At 41.0% G+C, this 27,498-nt stretch overlaps 1 protein-coding gene across 1 annotated transcript; it reads left to right on the top strand.

Moving 5' to 3' along the window:
- Positions 1-1,503: 1,503 nt before the first annotated feature.
- LOC133645093 (zinc finger and SCAN domain-containing protein 2-like) lies at positions 1,504-27,445 on the top strand. The gene is made up of 3 exons (XM_062039885.1): positions 1,504-2,017; positions 10,449-10,649; positions 26,031-27,445. The coding sequence occupies exons 1-3, from the start codon at positions 1,843-1,845 to the stop codon at positions 27,065-27,067; spliced, it is 1,413 nt and encodes a 470-aa protein (XP_061895869.1). The 5' UTR covers positions 1,504-1,842; the 3' UTR covers positions 27,068-27,445.
- The last annotated feature ends 53 nt before the right edge of the window (positions 27,446-27,498 follow it).

Raw genomic sequence — 27,498 nt, 5'->3', positions numbered from 1 at the left:
AGCAAATAAAGTAGAGGAATGTAATAAATGCAGTTATTTCTGTCAGGAGCTGGAATGCTGCTTAGTGACGTGACCCCAAGGATGCAGAGAAAATACTCACATGGAGGGGAGGAAAGAATAGAAAACTCAACCACAAAAGGAGTGGAGGAAAACAAAAGAAGGCGAGTGCAGAAGTAAATGCGCAAGAGGCGGAACTAATTTTGTACCAGAAACAACACGTGTACGCAAAGATCCGACGCTGTCTGGATGACAATCTGGACTGAAATAGGAGATTGATTGGCAACATGGTACAGGTGTGTCCCGGTTGCATATCAGGCAGCTGGTGTGGAAGATTGTGAACAGCACGAGGAAGTGAAAAACACCAAATAAGGGCACAGGACAGGAACTTATATACCACATACAGATAACAAGCAAACATAAGTCCAAAACAGTTACAAAGAAGTAACAATTTCCTCACTTTGGACGAAGATATCAACCGCTATTCTCTCTGGTCGGTGGAACCAATCAGATGTTAGGACCCGCCCCCTGACTTTAATGGCTGAGTTTGAAAGATAAAATACATTTATGTATTTAATTCCATTTTTAATGAATTATCACATTTTAATAATTATTTAAAGATGTATTTATTTGTTTAATTTTGTCCCATTTGACCCTCCATATTTTTGCAACAGCAAGACTTCCACAATATGGACTCATTTAGCCTTTTCAAATCAAGAACACACTTATTCCAGAATGCTTATTCACTTTCATTTCAGCTATTTCTAGTTTCTTGTCTAAACTGACATTTTCTGTTTTATATTGTTCAATGTTTTAATGTTTGTATCGTCTCTAGAAAGGCACCTTATAAATAACATTGATTATTATTATTCGTATTATTCTTAAACAGAGGATTTGGTCCTTTCACATCATCTACAACCTTTTTTTCTTCCTGAGAACTTTTTTAAAAAAAACTAAAATGGCGGAGATTTACTCATTTTTTGTCATGTTTATTTTCATAGCTTCTTTCAAGCCAAACAAAGGACATAAGATTATTTTGCCAGAGCACATTTGTATCACTACTAGAGGTATTTTGTCAAAAATAAAGGATTTTGTGTTTTATTAATATGAGCAGCAACATTTCAATGGTACTATATGTAGGACTTTACAATACTGTACTGCCATCTACGGGTGACTTTTGGCTACCGCACGATAAATTGACGTGTAGGCGAGAGGCAGTATTTTAGTTTCACTTTCACTTTGCCTTTTACCTCATTTTTCATTATCATCAGAATAAAACACAGACCAAAATGTATCGACTTATTGGTGAATAATACAACAATATATACATCATTTTAGTTAATGAAACAATTACAACAACAACAAAAAAATCATTTGATTACAAACAACAGTTTTAACAAAGTCAATAATGCAAAATAAATGTAGAAAATCAAAAAGTGATCACGCTCCTGATTTACTACAAAGCTTTGAGTCTTCTGCGCATGACACATCTCGCGAGAGCAGAGCAGTCATAGACGAGAGCAGAACCGTCTTGTAACGTCAAGCGTGCCAACTGTCGTGAAAGCACATTGACCCAGAACGAAGCCAGAAGGACGCTAATAAGTCAGTCTTATTATTTGTTCTCCAGTTTGAAATATTTACGTCGTATAAAATACATCTTTGATTCTTTAATTCAGGGTAAAATCGTTTCGATGCGCTAGAAGCACTTTGCTGCTTCTCGTGCTCGTTTATTGTTAGTTAGCTTAGCTCGCTAGTTAGCTTAGCTTGTTAGCTGCTAACAGAAGTTATCAACACATCGCTAAGTAGACATCAAGTGTGAGAGTAAAGTGTTGTGATTGTGTGAAAATGTCTACATTACACATGTTGAGAGCGCGACTAACTGCTGCCGTTGAAGAAATATTTGTAGTGTTAGAAAGAACGATAGCAGAATACGAGGCGGAACTTTCTAGAACAAAAGAGGAGAACAATCAACTACTGGACGCTGTTTTCAAGAAATATCAAGTTGTGTTACACAGAACAGGTTTGTTGACTTCTTACTCTCACATCTTTACTAACTTTATGTAGGATTATTAACACCTTTCTTCAATAGATGGTTAATCGGTGGCCTAGTGGTTAGAGCAGACCTGGGCAAATTAAGGCCCGGGGGCCACTTGCGGCCCACCGGACATTCCCAAATAATTTTTTAGATATTTAAGATGGAAATTTAAATATCTAAGTTTAAGTTAGATATTAAACTTAAACATTTCATACATTTGTTTTTGAAATGTATGATAATTCAGGTTTTCCTGGAAATTCAAGTTTGAGTTCATAATTCGTGGTTTTCCAAAGCCCTATACAAAGTATTTCAATGGTTGGAATCTGCGCTTTTGCATGATATACCAGTTACTATGGTATTCTAATTAGTTACTATGGTAATCTAATTAGTTACTATGGTATTTCAATTAGTTACTATGGTAATGTAATTAGTTACTATGGTGTTCTAATTATTTACTATGGTAATCTAATTAGTTACTATGGTATTCTAATTAGTTACTATGGTAATCTAAATAGTTACTATGGTCATCTAATTAGTTACTATGGTAATCTAAGTCACAGCAGCTCAGACGAGGCACCAAGCAGTGTGGGCGGGGAGCGTTTCCACGGAGTGTTTCCTGAAATGTGGGTGTCAGGGACAGACGCGGAAGGAGATTTTCACAACAAAGTTCTAAAGCTTAGTGATATATCAGATATATCAGATTGTAAGTGTTTGTTTTTTTTACCCTTCGTGTTCATATTTCGCTGTGTTTGTTGCATTTTGCTTGATTGTAAAATATGTGGATGGAGAGGGGGTGTGACGTTCATATGTTGTCAATATTCAGTGTTTTATTCTTCATAGTTAATATTGTAAATCCCACATTCTTTATTTTCATGTACATTGTGGGTGTCTCATTCAGTAAACATTTTTTAAATTCCATGCCGTTTTTTCAGGCGTTTTTAGCATTCAATCAGACATTATTGGGAGGTTGTGTATTAGTGGTCCTAAAAATACAAATACCGGCCACCAGACACATATTTTTCTGTAAATGTGGCCCCTGAGTCAAAATAATTGCCCAGGCCTGGGTTAGAGTGTCCGCTCTGAGATGGGTAGGTTGTGAGTTCAAACCCCGGCCGAGTCATACCAAAGACTATAAAAATGGGAGCCATTACCTCCCTGCTTGGCACTCAGCATTAAGGGTTGGAATTGGGGGTTGCATCACCAAAAATGATTCCCGGGCGCGGCCAACGCTGCTGCTCACTGCTCCCCTCACCTCCCAGGGGGTGATCAAGGGTGAGGGGTCAAATGCAGAGAATAATTTTGCGACACCTAGTGAGTGTGTGTGTGTGTGTGTGTGTGTGTGTGTGTGACAATCATTGGTACTTTAACTTGAACTTAATAGGAAGATGCTTTGTCTTGTGGGGATGATGCAATGCTTTCATTTACATTCTTCATGAAAACGAGACAGTTTGATGTTGATGTTCCTCTCAGTTTGTAACAATGTGTGATTGATTGATTGAAGGACTTATGAGAAGTTTGCATAGGAAAGGCTACACTTTCATCACGGTACACATTCACTGCTCAGTGTTTCCCCCAGAAAATGTGTTAGTTAAGGTGGTGGGAGGGGGCGTCGCCCGGGATAGGCGGCCGGACGGGGAAGGGGGTGGCGCCCGGGATAGGCGGCCGGACGGGGAAGGGGGTGGGTGGGTGTAAGGAACAGTGTAACTTGGCCTCTCGCCATCACGTCTCCACCTCATCGCTGCCACCACAGCCTGGAGGGCCAATAAACTACAGACTCTCATTACATTGAACACATTGTTTATTAAAAAATAACCAAATAACAATTTCTTATAATAAATAAAAATATTAGAGAAATAAAGAAGCCTACACTTTTTGGTTGTGTTTTCCGCTCCATTTGCAGAATGGCGATATACGATATATACCTCCATATTTTTCCCGTAAAGTACAAATAAAACACAAAACAGTCCGAGTTACCTGAGATACTAAGTATGTCATTATTATGACTTAGTAAGTCAATATTTTGACTTAGTAATTTGAGGTTAGTTTGTCTAAATTGTCAGACGATTGCTTCTCTGAGGTCTCCATCATGTCCAGAAGTCTCTTCTTTATTTGGACGTCGTCTTCTACTGCATTCAGCAACTTTGTCTCCATTGGAAGTTTTCCTTTTAGTCTGTCCTGCTTGTGGCTGTTGAGTTTTGCCTCGTGAAAAAAAAAAAAAAAAAATATATAAGGATTTTTACAAAATGACATTCAACAATCATGAATATATTATTTGGGATGAAGCCACTTTAGCACAGGTGTAAGATAGTGACATGTTATTTACAACATGTCAAATGGTCCTCAACATCGTCAGGAAACAATGTGTGTCAATAAAACACTTCGAGCTATTTTAATTTTGACAGAAAAAAAAAATATTTAATGCAACTGCAGTTTTACTTAACTCAATATTATTTATTACAAGAAACTACTCAAAGCATTTTTAATACAAGCCTATTTAAAGGCCTACTGAAAGCCACTACTACCGACCACGCAGTCCATCCATCCATTTTCTTCCGCTTATCCGAGGTCGGGTCGCGGGGGCAGCAGCTTAAGCAGGGAAACCCAGACTTCCCTCTCCCCAGCCACTTCGTCCAGCTCTTCCCGGGGGATCCCGAGGCGTTCCCAGGCCAGCCGGGAGACATAGTCTTCCCAACGTGTCCTGGGTCTTCCTCGTGGCCTCCTACCGGTCGGACGTGCCCTAAACACCTCCCTAGGGAGGCGTTCGGGTGGCATCCTGACCAGATGCCCGAACCACCTCAACTGGCTCCTCTCCATGTGGAGGAGCAGCGGCTTTACTTTGAGCTCCCCCCGGATGGCAGAGCTTCTTACCCTATCTCTAAGGGAGAGCCCCGCCACCCGGCGGAGGAAACTCATTTGGGCCGCTTGTACCCGTGATCTTGTCCTTTCGGTCATGACCCAAAGCTCATGACCATAGGTGAGGATGGGAACGTAGATCGACCGGTAAATTGAGAGCTTTGCCTTCCGGCTCAGCTCCTTCTTCACCACAACGGATCGATACAGCGTCCGCATTACTGAAGACGCCGCACCGATCCGCCTGTCGATCTCACCATCCACTCTTCCCTCACTCGTGAACAAGACTCCAAGGTACTGGAACTCCTCCACTTGGGGCAGGGTCTCTTCCGCAACCCGGAGATGGCACTCCACCCTTTTCTGGGCGAGAACCATGGACTCGGACTTGGAGGTGCTGATTCTCATGCAGTCTGATAGTTTATATATCAATGATGAAATCTTAACATTGCAACACATGCCAATACGGCCGGGTTAACTTATAAAGTGCAATTTAAAATTTCCAGCTAAACTTCCGGTTGAAAACGTCTATATATGATGACGTATGCGCGTGGCGTCAGTAGTTAAACGGAAGTATTGGTATCCCATTGAATCCAATACAAAAAAGCTATGTTTTCATCTCAAAATTCCACAGTATTCTGGACATCTGTGTTGGTGAATCGTTTGCAATTTGTTTAATGAACAATGAAGACTGCAAAGAAGAAAGTTGTAGGTGGGATCTGTGTATTAGCGGCTGGCTGTAGCAACATAACCAGGAGGACTTTGACTTGGATAGCAGACGCGCTAGCCGCCGACCGCATGGATGATCGGGTGAAGTCCTTCGTCCTTCCGTCGATCGCTGGAACGCAGGTGAGCACGGGTGTTGATGAGCAGATGACGGCTGGCTGGCGTAGGTGGAGCGCTAATGTTTTTATCATAGCTCTGTGAGGTCCCGTTGCTAAGTTAGCTTCAATGGCGTCATTAGCAACAGCATTGTTAAGCTTCGCCAAGCTGGAAATTATTAACCGTGTAGTTACATGTCCATGGTTTAATAGTATTGTTGATTTTCTGTCTATCCTTCCAGTCAGGGATTTATTTATTTTGTTTCTATCTGCATTTGAGCCCGATGCTATCACGTTAGCTCAGTAGCTAAAGAGCTTCACCGATGCATTGTCGTGGAGATAAAAGTCACTGTGAATGTCCATTTCGCGTTCTGGACTCTCATTTTCAAGAGGATATAGTATCCCAGGTGGTTTAAAATACAAATCCGTGATCCACAATAGAAAAAGGAGAAAGTGTGGAATCCAATGAGCCAGCTTGTACCTAAGTTACGGTCAGAGCGAAAAAAGATACATCCTGCACTGCACTGTAGTCCTTCACTCTCACGTTTCCTCATCCACAAATCTTTCATCCTCGCTCAAATTAATGGGGTAATCGTCGCTTTCTCGGTCCGAATCTCTCTCGCTGCTGGTGTAAACAATGGGAAAATGTGAGGAGTCCTTCCTTTTTTTTATCAGCGACCAAAAGTTGCGACCTTTATCGTCGTTGTTCTCTACTAAATCCTTTCAACAAAAATATGGCAATATCGCGAAATGATCAAGTATGACACATAGAATGGATCTGCTATCCCCGTTTAAATAATTAAAAAAAAAAGAGTAGGCCTTTAAATACATGTAAAACAGCTGAACTTGAATATATGCTTGCCGCCTTGACTTCTGATTCCAAAGCAAGTCTTTTTGTCACACTGTTGTCAAACAATGATCATATTCAAACAAATATGATTCCACATTGTTGAAAGTGGTCATCTGAGAGCATTTGGAATTGTAGTGCAGTTCATATAAAAATGTTTTGATGCCCCATCTATCTGCCTTTTAACAATATGACTTCCTAGCAATGAAGTTAGCGCCCACATACCTGAAGCAGAGCTCTTCTCTCTTTCACCACAGAAGATTGTGGATTGCTCCTATTGGAATCTTGCTGCTCTTGTACATCATTGGGCATATCTTTGTCTGTGACCAGGCTGTCAAGGGTGAATGGAGACTCCCAACTCTTGTGAGAGCTTGTGTCAATATCTGATGTTTCTATTCTAAATGGAATGGATGTAGTTGATGGAGAAGCGCCCCAGATCTGCTGGCATAGTTGGAAGTACAGCAAAACAACTCTAGCGTAACCACTTCTTCTTCCACCTGCGTCCACTGCTTGTCTGTACTTTCCACCAATCACTTTCAGTTTAGTGTCGATAGTTGTTCTTGTCATGTCCTCTTTCCGATGAGGATATTCCTCAGATGTCCCTCCAAGTCCGTACCGTTCCAAAATAGGGTAAGAATGTCACCAGACTTGGACTGGCAAGTTTCCCAGTCAGCACTTTGTTGAGTTTTGTTTACTTTAAGCTCCAAAACGATGCTTAAAATTAGCTCTACTTCTTTGTCAGTCCACATAGATAATTCTTTCTTGCCGTGACCCGCCATTTTTGATATATGCCGCCTCCGGAAATTACGTTTTGGATGTTTCTGATTGGCTAAAATGGTCTTAAGTCCTAGGCTACAGCGCCCCCAGTATTTTGGCATGCATATGACACTCAGTGTATGCGTTTGCTTGGGGACAGTAATAGTTTTTTTAAATGTGCACGTGTGGCTTGAGATCCTGTTAAGACGTTAGTTTAGGCGGCGGCTCTTTGTTGTTAAGGCGGCTGCCTTAACAACAAAACGCTGCGGGAAACCCTGCTGCTACAAGAAAGCCTGAGATGGTTTCAGTGGAAATATGTTTTAACTCACATTACTATGTAGAAAGTAGCATTTACAATACAAATATACTGCAAGAAAATAAATGAAAATATAATTTACAATAAGCAAAAGGCTTTGTATAGTCCCAGTTACGAGTAGCCGCAACCTGTAATGTCTTCTCTTTTTGATAGGGAGTACCACATTTTGGTGGGATAGCAGAAAATGATTTGGAACCTTTTTAGTTGTGAAATCTGGGTTGAATGTCATTTGTACAACTACTTCTGGGTAGTTGCAATACATGGGTATTTTAGTGGTATGGTGTATCTTGTACACCAGACCAACTGCAAGAAGCTGTAGTCTGAAATGATTGGCAGAAAGGTGAGCCCGAGAAGGACGGTTGAGTAGAAGCCCAATCATTTTGTTTTGGCTGTCGGGAGTTTGTTTTTCAGGGCTTTTAAGGCGTCACGGTACTAAACATGAACTCTGTAGTCAAAGTGGGGTTAAATGAGTGCTTGTGTTAGAGTCTTAAGTGTATTTCTACCCACCAGCGGGGTGATCCTACTATGTAAGAACTACGGTTGTATGGTATACCGGTATTGGTATAGTACCGCAATACTAATGAATCATATTTGGTACTACACCGCCTGTAAAAAGTACTACTTCTATGATTATATCAATATTTTTTGGCATCACAACATCTTCTTTTGTTTAAAAAAAATTATATAATGTTTATAAAGTCAGTAAATATGTCCCTGGACACATGAGGACTTTGAATATGACCAAAGTATGATCCTGTAACTACTTGGTATCAGACTGCTACCCAAATTTGTGGTATCATCCAAAACTAATGTAAAGTATCAAACAACAGAGGAATAAGTGATTATTAAATTTGAACAGAAGTGTAGATAGCACATGTTAAAACAGAAAATAAGCAGATATTAACAGTAAATGAAGAAGTAGATTAATAATCAATTTTCTACCACTTGTCCTTAATAATTTTGACAAAATAATAGGTAGATAAATGACACAATATGTTACTGCATATGTCAGCAGACTAAATTAGGAGCCTTTGTTTGTTTACTTCCTACTAAAAGACAAGTTGTTTAGTAAGTTCACTATTTTATTTTAGGACAAACTTGCAATAAGAAACATATGTTTAATGTACCCGAAGACTTTTTGTTAAAATAAAGCCAATAATGCACTTTTTATGGTCCTTTCTATTTAGAAAAGTATCAAAAAGTATCGAAATACATTTTGGTACAGGTCCCGCTACCAAAATATTGGTATCGGGACAACACTAGTAAGAACAGAATTCGTCGGTTGATTCTTTGAATACCTTAGTAGTCATTTTTTCATTGGAGAGATTAGTCTCTACGATGCAGCCAAGATAGGTCATCTCATTTTTGTTTGTTATAATATTGTCACCCACTTTGACTGTGAAGTTATCTACTTTTCTGAGGTTAGGAAGTGATCCAAAAACCTGTGTACTTGCAAGTACCAGGCGAGTCTTAATGTGCCAGTTTGTCATTGAAAGCCTTGCTAGTCTAGGTCTTAAGGATTGTAGCTTTGCTTGTTTTGTGGTCGTCAGCCTCAGTTCTATGTTCTTTATGGGTACAGAAAATGATGGAATGATCACTTAAGCCGCATACAGTAGTTCCACTTGTGGTGATCTTAGACTGGTCAGAAGTAACAACGAGGTCTAGGAAAGTTGAAAAGGACTCACTCACCCTGGTAGTTTGCTTAATGAGCTAAGTGAGACCATGTTGGTGGCACAGCTTAGTGAAGGTTTTAAAAATGGGTGCATCCTTTCAGGACATATCTGTGTTCCAGTCCCCAAGAAGATGTAAACCTGTATCAACATGTTTACACAAAACTCACACACTCACCAAATACATTTTACACTGTAATCAAATCTAATTAAAGTTATAATTTCACTTTCTGATTCTGACTTACATGCAACAATAAGTGAAAGTAAACATTTATTTTCAATAACCAAAGTAGTCAACACTTGACTGACTTTCTGTCACGGTATAGCTCGGTTGGTAGAGCGGCCGTGCCAGCAACTTGAGGGTTGCAGGTTCGATCCCCGCTTCCGCCATCCTAGTCACTGCCGTTGTGTCCTTGGGCAAGACACTTTACCCACCTGCTCCCAGTGCCACCCACACTGGTTTAAATGTAACTTAGATATTGGGTTTCACAATGTAAAGCGCTTTGAGTCACTTGAGAAAAAGCGCTATATAAATGTAATTCACTTCACTTCACTGTCAGCGTGTCGTAGATGGTCTCCAATTCCTAAAGAGGAATTGTTGATGGAGATACTCCATAAAATACCACATAGTAAAACATGTTTTGGTAAAAGTTCCTTTTGGCCCAGCCAACAAAATGACGACAAAAAAGTATTTTGCATGATGGCAAAAACTTACCATGACTGTTTTTTTAAGTGATTTTGGAATTAGATTTTTCATTTCCATGATATTGAAGTTAAGGTAATGACTATGTCATTACAAGACTGTGGTTGAGTTTAGAGATAAAGTTTAGGTGTCATAGACCGTATACAGAATAAAATATTTACACACTTTACATCAGTGAGTGTAAAGTTAAGAATGCCTCAATCAATGCTGCCTCATACTTATAAAAACTTTTCAAATTGCCCCCATCAAATTTCCAAGTCTGTTTTTGTACTGACTTTTGAATTAATTGTAGTGACTGGGACAAAATGAGGTATTTCCTGAATTTTTATTGGTTGTTTTGCTACACACTTTTAACACAGCACACAAAAGAACACAAATAATGTCATTGTGTTAACAGTGTCAGTCCAAAACGATGTGTATTCTCTTTTTTATCTTATTTACTTATTTACCCAACAGACATTAAATATGATGAGGAGGATCCACAGCCCCCCCACATGAAAGAGGAAGAGAAGGAAGTGTGGATCAGTCAGGAGGGAGAGTGTGTTGTAGGGCAGGAGGAGGATGATGTCAGCAAGTTTCCACTGACTGTTGTCTCTGTGAAGACTGAAGAGCATGAAGACAAAGCACCTGAATCCTCACAGCTTCATCACAGTCCAAGTAAGCACATATCATTTTATTCTCAATCCATCACAACTGGACTGTTCACTTTGTCTTAGAACACTCATCCAAGTAGGCTTCATCACTTCATGCTCATACACTTCAAGTCTTAAATCTAATCATTGCAATTTAGAGGGGAACTGCACTTTTTGGGGGAATTTTTCCATCGTTCACAATCATTATAAAAGACATGATGGTGGATATATATAAAAAAAAATCACATTCTAAGTACTGGGTGATATGGCCTTTTATTAATATGTGGATATGTTTAGTCCATGTCACGATACACCATATATATGTGGATATGTTTAGTCCATGTCACCATACACCATATATATGTGGATATGTTTAGTCCATGTCACCATACACCATATATATGTGGATATGTTTAGTCCATGTCACCATACACCATATATATGTGGATATGTTTAGTCCATGTCACGATACACCATATATATGTGGATATGTTTAGTCCATGTCACCATACACCATATATATGTGGATATGTTTAGTCCATGTCACGATACACCATATATATGTGGATATGTTTAGTCCATGTCACCATACACCATATATATGTGGATATGTTTAGTCCATGTCACCATACACCATATATATGTGGATATGTTTAGTCCATGTCACCATACACCATATATATGTGGATATGTTTAGTCCATGTCACCATACACCATATATATGTGGATATGTTTAGTCCATGTCACCATACACCATATATATGTGGATATGTTTAGTCCATGTCACGATACACCATATATATGTGGATATGTTTAGTCCATGTCACGATACACCATATATATGTGGATATGTTTAGTCCATGTCACGATACACCATATATATGTGGATATGTTTAGTCCATGTCACGATACACCATATATATGTGGATATGTTTAGTCCATGTCACGATACACCATATATATGTGGATATGTTTAGTCCATGTCACGATACACCATATATATGTGGATATGTTTAGTCCATGTCACGATACACCATATATATGTGGATATGTTTAGTCCATGTCACGATACACCATATATATGTGGGTATGTTTAGTCCATGTCACCATACACCATATATATGTGGATATGTTTAGTCCATGTCACGATACACCATATATATGTGGATATGTTTAGTCCATGTCACGATACACCATATATATGTGGGTATGTTTAGTCCATGTCACCATACACCATATATATGTGGATATGTTTAGTCCATGTCACGATACACCATATATATGTGGGTATGTTTAGTCCATGTCACCATACACCATATATATGTGGATATGTTTAGTCCATGTCACGATACACCATATATATGTGGATATGTTTAGTCCATGTCACCATACACCATATATATGTGGATATGTTTAGTCCATGTCACCATACACCATATATATGTGGATATGTTTAGTTCATGTCACCATACACCATATATATGTGGATATGTTTAGTCCATGTCACGATACACCATATATATGTGGATATGTTTAGTCCATGTCACCATACACCATATATATGTGGATATGTTTAGTCCATGTCACGATACACCATATATATGTGGATATGTTTAGGCCATGTCACCATACACCATATATATGTGGATATGTTTAGTCCATGTCACGATACACCATATATATGTGGATATGTTTAGTCCATGTCACGATACACCATATATATGTGGATATGTTTAGTCCATGTCACGATACACCATATATATGTGGATATGTTTAGTCCATGTCACCATACACCATATATATGTGGATATGTTTAGTCCATGTCACCATACACCATATATATGTGGATATGTTTAGTCCATGTCACGATACACCATATATATGTGGATATGTTTAGTCCATGTCACGATACACCATATATATGTGGATATGTTTAGTCCATGTCACGATACACCATATATATGTGGATATGTTTAGTCCATGTCACGATACACCATATATATGTGGATATGTTTAGTCCATGTCATGATACACCATATATATGTGGATATGTTTAGTCCATGTCACGATACACCATATATATGTGGATATGTTTAGGTCATGTCACGATACACCATATATATGTGGATATGTTTAGTCCATGTCACCATGCACCATATATATGTGGATATGTTTAGTCCATGTCACGATACACCATGTATATGTGGATATGTTTAGGCCATGTCACGATACACCATATATATGTGGATATGTTTAGTCCATGTCACGATACACCATATATATGTGGATATGTTTAGGCCATGTCACGATACACCATATATATGTGGATATGTTTAGGCCATGTCACCATACACCATATATATGTGGATATGTTTAGTCCATGTCACCATACACCATATATATGTGGATATGTTTAGTCCATGTCACGATACACCATATATATGTGGATATGTTTAGTCCATGTCACGATACACCATATATATGTGGATATGTTTAGTCCATGTCATGATACACCATATATATGTGGATATGTTTAGTCCATGTCACCATACACCATATATATGTGGATATGTTTAGTCCATGTCATGATACACCATATATATGTGGATATGTTTAGTCCATGTCACGATACACCATATATATGTGGATATTTTGCCTTAGCCTTGAATGAACACTTGATGCATATAATCACAGCAGTATGATGATTCTATGTGTCTACATTAAAACATTCTTCTTCATACTGCATTAATATATGCTACTTTTAAACTTCCATGCAGAGAGGGAAACCACAACTAAGTCAATTTAGCAAAAGTGTATTTATGAAACAGTTATTAAGCAGTGGCACAAACATTCATGTCATTTCAAAACAGAAAGTGCAAGATTGTCAGAGACATTTTAAAACAAGCTATTAGTGCACTTTTGTGCATGATGTCACTAAGATGACATATCAAAACTACACTAAATTAAAGTGCACTTTTTGTACAGAACGCCACTACAATATTTAAAAACAAATAAAGTGCACTTTTGTGCATGATGTCACACAAGATATTTCAATAAGTGTCAAATAAAAATGAGCTGCATAATAGGAAATCAAATAGTAAGAAAGGGCATCTCTATCCTCCTTCAAAACCGCACTAAAACAACACCTTCAGGCAACTTCAACCCTAAACTAACTTTCTCTGATGATGCAATTGTTGATGACTGAAGTGTTGATACCAACTAATCCTAACCCCTCTCCCCCTTTCACATCCCACACCACGGATTGTAAATAATGTAAACAATTCATTGTATACACTGATGACTATCTTGTGTGATGACTGTATTATGAAAATAGTATATATCTGTATCATGAATCAATTTAAGTGGACCCCGACTTAAACAAGTTGGTCAATTGTACGGAATATGTACTTCACTGTGCAATCTACTAATAAAAGTTTCAATCAATCAAAATCAATAGTGTATGTCCTTCACTATGTGGTAGGTTCCTGCGGACGTTATCTCCTTCTGTTGTTGACTATTTGTTTCATACGGTGTTGATGTGGAAATGGTTGCTTGGGCATTTTGTGGGTGTGGCACTGAACGGAGATGTTGACACGCAGAGTTTCAAGCACTCTTCATTCTCTAGCGGGTGACTTTTCAAATGATGCTACATTAGCAGTGCTGCTACTTTTTGTAGCAATGCTTTTGCCGCATACTTGTCCACCATCTACCTGCTTGAAGCCAAACCACCGCCAGACGATGGACCCCCTGCTGTTTGTCTTGGGAATTAATTATTCCTTCATTTGTTACCAGATTGGCACCTTCTTTCTCTCGTATTACCACTCACATCACAGCTAACGTTACCATGTCGCTACCTGTCTGCTCCGTGAGAGCGTATGACGTTGCACACGTGACAGTATGTGACGTATGTAAGAAGGTGCGCTTGTTTTATGTCTCTGTGAGAAGGAGAGACAAGAAAGAGTGAGAAGAGCCTGCAGTGTAATGCCTGCAGCTAAAAGCAACTGTGTGAGAACGTATACTCCAATATCACCATATAGTCATTTTCTATATCGCACAGAGACAAACCCACGATATATCCAGTATATTCCATGTATCACCCAGCCCTAATTGTAACTCATAAATGTAAATAAAAGTCCACTTGCAATGGAGCCAATGGGAGGTCCTCTATAACCATCCAAAATACACCAACAATACTCCATTTGCATTTTGTGGCTTGAATGTCCACCAAGTGTTAGTTGACTTGACTTGACTTGGAACATGCATGCATACAACATGATACATCACACATGCATGCATACAACATGATACATCACACATGCATGTATACAACATGATACATCACACATGCATGCATACAACATGATACATCACACATGCATGCATACAACATGATACATCACACATGCATGCATACAACATGATGCATCACACATGCAAGCATACAACATGATACATCACACATGCATGCATACAACATGATACATCACACATGCATGCATACAACATGATACATCACACATGCATGCATACAACATGATACATCACACATGCATGCATACAACATGATACATCACACATGCATGCATACAACATGATACATCACACATGCAAGCATACAACATGATACATCACACATGCATGCATACAACATGATGCATCACACATGCATGCATACAACATGATACATCACACATGCATGCATACAACATGATACATCACACATGCATGCATACAACATGATACATCACACATGCATGCATACATGATACATCACACATGCATGCATACAACATGATACATCACACATGCATGCATACAACATGATGCATCACACATGCAAGCATACAACATGATACATCACACATGCATGCATACAACATGATGCATCACACATGCATGCATACAACATGATACATCACACATGCTTGCATACAACATGATACATCACACATGCATGCATACAACATGATACATCACACATGCATGCATACAACATGATACATCACACATGCATGCATACAACATGATACATTGGGACGGTATAGCTCGGTTGGTAGAGCGGCCGTGCCAGCAACTTGAGGGTTGCAGGTTCGATCCCCAATTCCACCATCCTAGTCACTGCCGTTGTGTCCTTGGGCAAGACACTTTACCCACCTGCTCCCAGTGCCACCCACACTGGTTTAAATGTAACTTAGATATTGGGTTTCACAATGTAAAGCGCTTCGAGTCACTTGAGAAAAAGCGCTATATAAATGTAATTCACTTCACTTCATTTCACATCACACATGCATGTATACAACATGATACATCACAATTTCCAGTTTGTCTATTCAACATGTTGGAAAAGGAGTAGGAAGAAGCAGAGCTTATTTAATCCTACCCCTTTTCTTTTACATAACAGTTGCTAAAACTTTTGTTGACTTCCTGTTCTCAATGTATTCACAATATACTCCATAAGTAATCACAATAAAAATAAATCAATAATAATGACTGAAGTAAGTTATATTTCATATGGTGAGATGAGTAAGATGATGTAGAAAATGAATGATGGATGAAATAAATTGATAATGTTTATCATGGTTCTTCTTCTTTGTACTTTGTAAACACTTTAAGTGTGAAGAGTTTCTTGAAGTGGATCATATTAGTACATTGTTTGATTGCTTTGCTTCATCCATTCCATCATTTAATTCCACATACTGATATACTGAAGGTCTTAAAGGCCTACTGAAATGAATTTTTTTTATTTAAACGGGGATAGCAGATCTATGCTATGTGTCATACTTGATCATTTCGCGATATTGCCATATTTCTGCTGAAAGGATTTAGTATAGAACGACGATAAAGATTGCAACTTTTGGTATCTGATAAAAAAAAGGCTTGCCCCTACCGGAAGTAGCGTGACGTAGTCAGTTGAACATATACGCAAAGTTCCCTATTGTTTACAATGATGGCCGCATGAAGTGAGAGAGATTCGGACCGAGAAAGCGACAATTTCCCCATTAATTTGAGCGAGGATGAAAGATTTATGGATGAGTAAAGTGCAAGTGAAGGACTAGTGGGGAGTTGAAGCTATTCAGATAGGGAAGATGCTGTGAGAGCCGGGGGTGACCTGATATTCAGCTGGGAATGACTACAACAGTAAATAAACACAATACATATATATACTCTATTAGCCACAACACAACCAGGCTTATATTTAATATGCCACAAATTAATCCTGCATAATAACACCTGCGTGTTTGTTATGCTAGCTCCTAGCTCCTCTGCTAGCTCCTAGCTCCATAGAACACGCCAATACAATTCAAACACCTGATCAACACACACAATCACTCAGCCCAAAAGACCGTTCACCTAACCCAAGGTTCATAAAGCTTATATATTTTTAAAAAGTTACGTACGTGACGCGCACATACGGTCAAGCTGTCAAATGTTTAGCAGCCAAGGCTGCATACTCACGGTACCTGATATTCAGCTGGGAATGACTACAACAGTAAATAAACACAAGACATATATTTACTCTATTAGCCACAACACAACCAGGCTTATATTTAATATGCCACAAATTAATCCTGCATAAAAACACCTGCGTGTTTGTTATGCTAGCTCCTAGCTCCTATGCTAGCTCCTAGCTCCATAGAACACGCCAATACAATTCAAACACCTGATCAACACACACAATCACTCAGCCCAAAAGACCGTTCACCTAACCCAAGGTTCATAAAGCTTATATATTTTAAAAAAGTTACGTACATACGCAAAAAAAAGTTGCGCACATACGGTCAAGCGATCAAATGTTTAGAAGCCAAAGCTGCATACTCACAGTAGCACGTCTGCGTCTTTGTCATCCAAATCAAAGTAATCCTGGTAAGAGTCTGTGTTGTCCCAGTTCTCTACAGGCGTCTGTGTATCGAAGTCAAAAGTCCTCCTGGTTAGAGTCTCTGTTATCCGAGTTCTTCCATCTTGACTGCATCTTTCGGGAATGTAAACAAAGAAGCGCCGGCTGTGTACTGTTGTGGCTGACTACGTTCGAAAAATACGTCCATTTCGCACCGACAACTTTCTTCTTTGCTTGCTCGGCTTCCTTCTCCATAATGCAATGAACATGATTGCAACAGATTCACGAACACAGATGTCCAGAATACTGTGGAATTATGAAATGAAAACAGAGCTTTTTTGTATTGGCTTCAATGTGGAAGGCATACCCGTGTTCCCCGGGCTACGTCACGCGCATACGTCATCCTCAGAGGCGTTTCGAACCGGAAGTTTAGCGGCAAATTTAAAATGTCACTTTATAAGTTAACCCGGCCGTATTGGCATGTGTTATAATGTTAAGATTTCATAATTGATATATAAACTATCAGACTGCGTGGTCGCTAGTAGTGGGTTTCAGTAGGCCTTTAAGTGTTGTACGTGCATACAAATGTTTTAAATTACATTTTTCTCTAAGATTATATTTCTCCTCTTTAGTTGAGAATTGTTGTACATTCTTGGCTAGCAGGTTACAGTTTGCTTTGTGTATCATTTTAGCTGTTTGCAAAGTCAGCTTATGTTGTATGTTTTGCATATGAGATTTCCAGTTCATTTTATCATCTATTAATACTCCCAAAAATCTGGTTTCTCTTACCCTTTCAATGTCTACTCCGTTTATTTGTATTTGTGTATGATGCTCTTTTCTACTGTTACCAAATAGCATTATTTTACTTTTACTGAGACTCAAAGATAGTCTGTTTTTGTCAAAGCATCTTTTTAATGTGTTCATTTCTTCTGTTATTATTTGTATTATCTTCTGTGTGTTCTCTCCTGAACAGAAAGCAGTTGTGTTGTGTGCAAATAAAACTAACTTTAAGTCCTTTGTAACTTTACAAATGTGGTTTATATGAAGATTAAACAATCTTGGTCCAAGTATTGATCTCTGGGGTACACCACAAGATATATCTAGCCGTGTTGACATATTTTCACCCATCTTCACAAATTGCTTCCTGTTGGTTAAATAGCTTCTTATCCAGTTTAAGACCAAACCTTTGATGCCATATCCTTCTAGTTTTGTTATTAAAATATCATGATTAATTGTCTCAAATGCTTTAGTTAAAGGCCTACTGAAAGCCACTACTAGCGACCACGCAGTCTGATAGTTTATATATCAATGATGAAATCTTAACATTGCAACACATGCCAATACAGCCGGGTTAACTTATAAAGTGACATTTAAAATTTTCCGGGAAACTTCCGGTTGAAAAGGTCTATGTATGATGACGTATGCGTGTGACGTCAATGGTTGAAGCGGAAGTATTGGGACACATTGAATCCAATACAAACAGCTCTGTTTTCATCTCATAATTCCACAGTATTCTGGACATCTGTGTTGGTGAATCTTTTGCAATTTGTTTAATGAACAATGAAGACTGCAAAGAAGAAAGCTGTAGGTGGGATCGGTGTATTAGCGGCCGGCTGCAGCAACACAACCAGGAGGACTTTGACTTGGATAGCAGACGCGCTATCCGACGCTAGCCGCCGACCTCATCGATGATCGGGTGAAGTCCTTCGTCGCGCCGTCGATCGCTGGAACGCAGGTGAGCACGGGTGTTGATGAGCAGATTAGTGATGGGATCAGCAGTTCTTTTGACTGTACTATATCACTAGAATCAGTTCCTTAAATTGATTTGTTCAAACAATTTGTTCGGGGGCTTGCGTAGTACAGTACAGTGCAGCCATTGGCGGGAAAAGCAGCAAATAGGGTGAACGTGAGTCCCTACACAGTAGTGATGGGATCGGCAGTTCTTTTGACTGTACTGAATCACTAGAATCAGTGAGTGACACAGCGCCACAGTTCAGTACGTCAACCTGAATCACTTCTGCAGCAGCAGTTCTGTGTGCAGGTCAGCGAATCATGAGTCAGTCAGTAACAGCTTCCCCAGCGGCAGATCTCGGTGTGTGTCAGTTGGCGAACGACACAAGCCCTCAGCACCCAATGAACGACACGCACAGTGACTGAACGAGAGCCTCAATGTGACGTCCTCCTCCGCGACACAGTCACTTCTCTGGGTCAGTAGGTTCGCCAGTCCTGATTCTGAATGAGTGCGTGAGTGCAGCGCGAACCTGAATCACGTCCTCAGCGACAATAAATAAAGAAAGAAAATAAATACCTTCAAAATAAAACAAATAAATTAAGAGCCAGAAATGCCAACATAAAAACTAAATGTTCTGTGGCCTACGTTTAAAAATATAACAAAGAAAATATCAACTTAAATGTGCAAACAAAAATAAAATAAATAGGCTACCTTAAATAAAACAAAACAAATATTAAACCAAGTGCCAGAAATGCCAACATTAAAACTAACATTTCTGTAGCTTACATTTAAAAATATAAAAATGGAAATATCAACTTAAATATACAATAAAAAAGAAAATAAATACCTTAAATAATATAAAAATCAACAACAGTTCCAGAAGAAGGGATAATACTAATAATACTAATAATAATATGAATCAGAATTGATCCCCAAGGAGAAATTCATTTTTGTTACAATATCTGTGTAAATAATAGCCTATGTATGTGTACATACATTAGTTATTATTTTTATTTTAAATCTTCTCAAAACAGCCTGCCCTACACTCCCCCCCTCTCGCATGGCTGCTGCTCAGCCTTGCCCTGCCTGCACTTGAGTTTCTTTCTGTCTCCTCTACTCTCATAACTTTATGTGTTGAGATAATGTGTTTGTTTTCATGTGGCTTGAGTCAACATTAGCCGTTAGCTTGGAGAATGAATGGAGAACGGATGCCAATGGCATGAAACATATCCCCGCGACGGGAGGAGAATCACTCGCGGCATTGGGGCAAGCAGAGCAGGGAGCGAGAGCGTTGTCGTTCACTGACTGATTCATGTCGTTAATTCGCGGTGAACGAATCGTTCGCTCAGTCCCTCCCCCTGCCCTCTCATTGGCTGCGTCGTTCGCCTACGTCGAGGGTTCAGTGAGTCACAGAATGCGCCAGTTCCACTCATACATAGTCGGCATAGTCGCGGCGGAGCTCAACTGAACTGAGAAAGGAACGAATCAGTTCATGATTCGGTTCAGTACGTTCACTCAAAAGATTCGTTCGTTCGAACGAATCGTTCGCGAACGACACAACACTAGAGCAGATGAGGGCTGGCTGGCGTAGGTGGAGAGCTAATGTTTTTATCTTAGCTCTGACGAGGTCCCGTAGCTAAGTTAGCTTCAATGGCGTCGTTAGCAACAGCATTGCTAGGCTTCGACAGGCGGCACAGCATTAACCGTGTAGTTACAGGTCCATGGTTTAATAGTATTGTTGATCTTCTGTTTATCCTTCCAGTCAGGGGCTTATTTCTTTTGTTTCTATCTGCATTTAAGCACGATGCTATCACGTTAGCTCCGTAGCTAAAGTTCTTCACCGATGTATTGTCATGGAGATAAAAGTCACTGTGAATGTCCATTTCGTGTTCTCGACTCTCATTTTCAAGAGGATATAGTATCCGAGGTGGTTTAACCCTTGTGTGGTGTTCGGGTATGTGGGACCCGTTTTCGATTTTCATTAAAAGAAAAATGATACAATGAATTCATTTTTCAAACTGAGACTTACTGGCTTTGGCTCATTTTCTGTGAAGAACATATATCAGAATACATATTTAATGAACACACACCATACACCCCCCCTACACATTTCTATTACATATAAGATGTTCGGGGTCCACTGGACCCGGGGCTAATAGAAGTGTGGAAATTGATGTTCTGTGTACCACACGCCCACACACACTCACACACACACACACACACACACATGCACACACACACACACACACACACACACACACACACACACACACACACACACACACACACACACACACACACACAGCAGGCCTAGACAGGAGGAGGACAGAGTGTAGGTACACAGAACATCAAAGGGTCAAATGTGCGACAAAATGAGAGCAGACAGTGTTGACAAACAATGTTGCAACCTTGTGTGGGAACCACAGGTACAGAAACACAAAAGAAGAATCCCTGTGGGATGCAGAAACTGGCAGAGAAATTTCCATGCAACATTCGTGTTGTTGTTACTCAGCCAGCGTTTGTGGGTCTTAGACTTAGACTTACTTTTTATTGTCGTTCAAATTTGAACTTTACAGTACAGATAGGAACAAAATTCCGTTGCATTAGCTGGTTGGCAGTGCAGAATAAAAAAGCAATAAGGTGCAGATATAAATAAATAAATTACTGTAAAGATAAATATATTGCACTTTTGCATATGTATCTACATTTATGGATGTATGTTATATTGTCTTTATATTCCAGCGAGTTCATCCATTTTTGGGGGGGAATTGAGGGGATTATTATGATGCGTTCAAGAGTCTTACGGCCTGTGGGAAGAAGCTGTTACAGAACCTGGAGGTTCTGCTACGGAGGCTGCGGAACCTCTTTCTAGAGTCCAGCAGTGAAAACAGTCCTTGGTGGGGGTGGGAGGAGTCTCTGCAGATTTTCTGAGCCCTGGTCAGGCAGCGGCTTTTTGCGATCTCCTGTATGAGGAAGAGGAGTCCTGATGATATTTTCCTCACCACTCTCTGGAGAGACTTCCAGTCTGAGGCATTGCAGGCTCCAGTCCAGACAGAGATGCAGTTGGTCAGTAGGCTCTCTTATAAATAAATGATAAATGGCTTATACTTGTATAGCGCTTTTCTACCTTCAAGGTACTCAAAGCGCTTTGACACTATTTCCACATTTACACATTCACACACACATTCACACACTGATGGCGGGAGCTGCCATGCAAGGCGCTAACCAGCAGCCATCAGAGGCAAAGGGTGAAGTGTCTTGCCCAAGGACACAACGGACGTGACTAGGAAGGTAAAAGGTGGGAATTGAACCCCAGTAACCAGCAACACTCCGATTGCGGGCACAGCCACTCTACCAACTTCGCCACGCCGTCCCTTATAGTGCCTCTGTAGAATGTGCTGAGAATGGGGGGAGGGAGCTGTGCTCTTTTCATCCCACGCAAAAAGTGCATGCGCTGCTGAGCTCTTTTTTACAAGAGCTCCGGTGTGTAGGGACCAGGTCATATTGTCAGTTTTCTGCACCCCCAGGAACTTGGTGCTGCTTACCATCTCCACCGCTGTGCCGTTGATGAAGAGTGGAGCGTGGCTGGACTGGTGCTTCCTGAAGTCGGCGATGATCTCCTTGGTCTTGTCGACGTTCAGGACCAGGTTGTTGGTTCTGCACCAGTCAACCAGATGTTTCACCTCCTCCCTGTAGTCCATGTGGTTGTTGTCACGGATGAGGTCCACTACTGTCGTGTACTTCACAATGTGGTTAGTAGTGGACCTGGCGCAGCAGTCATGGGTCATCAACGTGAACAGCAGCGGACTCAGGACGCAGCCCTGGGGGGAGCCGGTGCTCAGGGAGATGGCACTGGAGGTGTTGTTGCCCACTCTCACAGACTGGGGGGAGGCGGTGCTCAGGGAGATGGCACTGGAGGTGTTGTTGCCCACTCTCACAGATTGGGGGGAGCCGGTGCTCAGGGAGATGGCACTGGAGGTGTTGTTGCCCACTCTCACAGACTGGGGGGAGGCGGTGCTCAGGGAGATGGCACTGGAGGTGTTGTTGCCCACTCTCACAGATTGGGGGGAGCCGGTGCTCAGGGAGATGGCACTGGAGGTGTTGTTGCCCACTCTCACAGACTGGGGGGAGGCGGTGCTCAGGGAGATGGCACTGGAGGTGTTGTTGCCCACTCTCACAGATTGGGGGGAGGCGGTGCTCAGGGAGATGGCACTGGAGGTGTTGTTGCCCACTCTCACAGATTGGGGGGAGCCGGTGCTCAGGGAGATGGCACTGGAGGTGTTGTTGCCCACTCTCACAGACTGGGGGGAGGCGGTGCTCAGGGAGATGGCACTGGAGGTGTTGTTGCCCACTCTCACAGACTGGGGGGAGGCGGTGCTCAGGGAGATGGCACTGGAGGTGTTGTTGCCCACTCTCACAGATTGGGGGGAGCCGGTGCTCAGGGAGATGGCACTGGAGGTGTTGTTGCCCACTCTCACAGACTGGGGGGAGGCGGTGCTCAGGGAGATGGCACTGGAGGTGTTGTTGCCCACTCTCACAGATTGGGGGGAGCCGGTGCTCAGGGAGATGGCACTGGAGGTGTTGTTGCCCACTCTCACAGACTGGGGGGAGGCGGTGCTCAGGGAGATGGCACTGGAGGTGTTGTTGCCCACTCTCACAGATTGGGGGGAGGCGGTGCTCAGGGAGATGGCACTGGAGGTGTTGTTGCCCACTCTCACAGATTGGGGGGAGCCGGTGCTCAGGGAGATGGCACTGGAGGTGTTGTTGCCCACTCTCACAGACTGGGGGGAGCCGGTGCTCAGGGAGATGGCACTGGAGGTGTTGTTGCCCACTCTCACAGACTGGGGGGAGGCGGTGCTCAGGGAGATGGCACTGGAGGTGTTGTTGCCCACTCTCACAGATTGGGGTCTGTCTGTGAGGAAGTCAAGCAGCCAGTTGCAAAGGGGGTACTGAATCCAAGGGGGGACAGTTTGCTCACCAAGTGCTGCAGGATTATGGTGTTGAATGCAGAGTTGAAGTCCAGGAACAACATCCGCACGTGTGTGTCCTTTCCTTCCAGATGTTCTAAGCTCAGGTGGAGTGCAGAGGAGATGGCGTCCTCTGTGGAGCGGTTAGGGCCATAAGCAAACTGGTATGGGTCGAATGTGGGGGGGAGTCTGGAGACAATATATTCCTTTACCAGCCTCTCCAAGCACTTCATTACAGATGTATTTTGGGATAAGTCAGTATTTTAACATGAAAGTGTTTGATTGTGAGGCATTAAAAGCCACAAAATGCAACGGGTCCATCAGACCCACAAACACTGGCTGAGTAACAACAATATGAACACCACACAAGGGTTAAAATACAAATCCGTGATCCACAATAGAAAAAGGAGAGAGTGTGGAATCCAATGAGCCAGCTTGTACCTAAGTTACGGTCAGAGCGAAAAAAGATACATCCTGCACTGCACTCTAGTCCTTCACTCTCACGTTCCTCATCCACGAATCTTTCATCCTCGCTCAAATTAATGGGGTAATCGTCGCTTTCTCGGTCCGAATCTCTCTCGCTGCTGGTGTAAACAATGGGGAAATATGAGAAGCCCTTCAACCTGTGACGTCACGCTACTTCCGGTACAGGCAAGGCTTTTTTTTTATCAGCGACCAAAAGTTGCGAACTTTATCGTCGATGTTCTCTACTAAATCCTTTCAGCAGAAATATGGCAATATCGCGAAATGATCAAGTATGACACATAGAATGGATCTGATATCCCCGTTTAAATAAGAACATGTCATTTCAGTAGGCCTTTAAGTCCATGAATACTGCGGCCGCAAATTATTTTATCTGCACGGTGAAGCACTTTAGCTACTGAGCTAATGTGATAGCATCGTGCTTAACTGCAGATAGAAACAGAAGAAATAAACCCCTGACTGGAAGGATAGACAGAAAATCAACAATACTATTAAACCATGGACATGTAAATACACGGTTAATACTTTCCAGCTTGGCGAAGCTTAACAATGCTGTTGCTAACGACGCCATTGAAGCTAACTTAGCTACGGGACCTCGACAGAGCTATGCTAAAAACATTAGCTATCCACCTACGCCAGCCAGCTCTCATCTGCTCATCAACACCCGTGCTCACCTGCGTTCCAGCGATCGACGGCGCGACGAAGGACTTCACACGATCATAGATGCGGTCGGCGGCTAGCGTCGGATAGCACGTCTGCTATCCAACTCAAAATCCTCCTGGTTGTGTTGCTGCAGCCAGCCGCTAATACACTGATCCCACCTACAGCTTTCTTCTTTGCAGTCTTCATTGTTCATTAAACAAATTGCAAAAGATTCACCAACACAGATGTCCAGAATACTGTGGAATTATGAGATGAAAACAGAGCAGTTTGTATTGTGATACAATGTGTCCCAATACTTCCCCTTCAACCATTGACGTCACGCGCATACGTCATCATACATAGACCTTTTCAAGCGGAAGTGTGGCGGGAAATGTAAAATGTCACTTTATAAGTTAACCCGGCCGTATTGGCATGTGTTGCAATGTTAAGATTTTATCATTGATCTATAAACTATCAGACTGCGTGGTCGCTAGTAGTGGCTTTCAGTAGGCCTTTAAATGTAAATGTAGCTTTGATGTGGCAAGCTACTTTTGCAGTGTAGCTTGTAGTGTAGCATGCTACAATTCTGTGAGGATAGCTTAGCTACATTTAATTGAGAGTAACTTGTAGCTTAGCTTACTACATTGTCCAGGTAGCTTGCCCATCACTGTCTATTTGGCCTAGCTCACATGTCAATAGTTTGAATACTGCAAACTTCCATACAGTAACACCTCATTTGTTCTGCAGACGTCCAGCGGGTGTCAGCGGGGAGTCATGAAGAGGAGTGGCACACCAGTGTGGGACAGAAGGAGCTACAGGCCCCCTCCCACATTAAAGAGGAGCAGCTTCATGATGAAGATGAAGCTCAGTCCTTACAGCTTCATCACAGTCAAAGTGAGGAGAACAGAGGGGCGGAGCTTGTAAGTCAACACATCACAGAAGCTGATGGAGAGCATTGTGAAGATATAAAGTCAGAACCAGACAGCATCTTTGCTCCACTGTCAGACATGGACCACATGATGTCACACTCTTCTGATCACAGTGACCACATCCAAAAACCTTTGGAGAGTCAAAATGACTCTAAAGGTGATACGAGACATCACACTAACAACAAACACTTTGACTGCTCTCAATGTGGGAAATCATTTAGACATAAGGGTCATTTTACAGAACACATAAGAATACATACTGGAGAGAAACCTTTTATTTGCAAAAAGAGTTTCTCCACAAAGCTTAACATGACCACACACATGAGAACACACACTGGAGAGAAACCTTTTAGTTGCTCAGCTTGTGCTAAAAGATTCAACACTAAGTGGGAAATGATATTACACATGAGAACACACACAGGTGAGAAACCTTTTACTTGCTCTGTTTGTAAGAAGAGTTTCTCCAGAGAGCAACACATGACCACACACATGAGAACACACACTGGAGAGAAACCTTTTAGTTGCTCTGTTTGTAAGAAGAGTTTCTCCAGAAAGGACTGCATGACCACACACATGAGAACACACACTGGAGAGAAACCTTTTAATTGCTCAGCTTGTGCTAAAAGATTCAACACTAAGAATGACATGATATTGCACATGAGAACACACACAGGTGAGAAACCTTTTACTTGCTCTGTTTGTAAGAAGAGTTTCTCCAGAGAGCAACACATGACCACACACATGAGAACACACACTGGAGAGAAACCTTTTAGTTGCTCTGTTTGTAAGAAGAGTTTCTCCAGAAAGGACTGCATGACCACACACATGAGAACACACTGGAGAGAAACCGTTTAGTTGCACTGTGTGTGATAAGATGTTCAGGTTTAAGTATCAGGTCAGTAGACACAAGTGTGTAACAGTCATGGAAGCTGCAGGGATTTAAGAACACTTAAACAGTGATTGTGCTAAATGTAGTTTAAAAACACAGCATGTTTAATAAGAATGTATATTTGATGTTGTATGTAGTGCTTCTCATCTTCTAGTCTTATATGTTGGCCTGTACTTACTGTTTAAGTTGTGTGCATTTATTGAATATTATATATGTTGCTATTTTTTTACCTCATCTTTGAAGAGAGGACATCTTATTATTTTCATTGTTTTTTTTCCACACATTTTTTCCACTGCATTTTATTGATGTTATTATCCAATTAAAAGTATGAATGAATAAAATGGTTAACAAAATGTGGACTGTGGTAGATTAGCAGCATTGTTACATCATGGATGTT

This window comes from Entelurus aequoreus, linkage group LG28, assembly GCF_033978785.1.
Source record: "Entelurus aequoreus isolate RoL-2023_Sb linkage group LG28, RoL_Eaeq_v1.1, whole genome shotgun sequence".
NCBI lineage: Eukaryota > Metazoa > Chordata > Actinopteri > Syngnathiformes > Syngnathidae > Entelurus > Entelurus aequoreus.
Note: the sequence above shows the minus strand (reverse complement) of the source record. Positions and strands in the feature narration are given on the sequence as shown.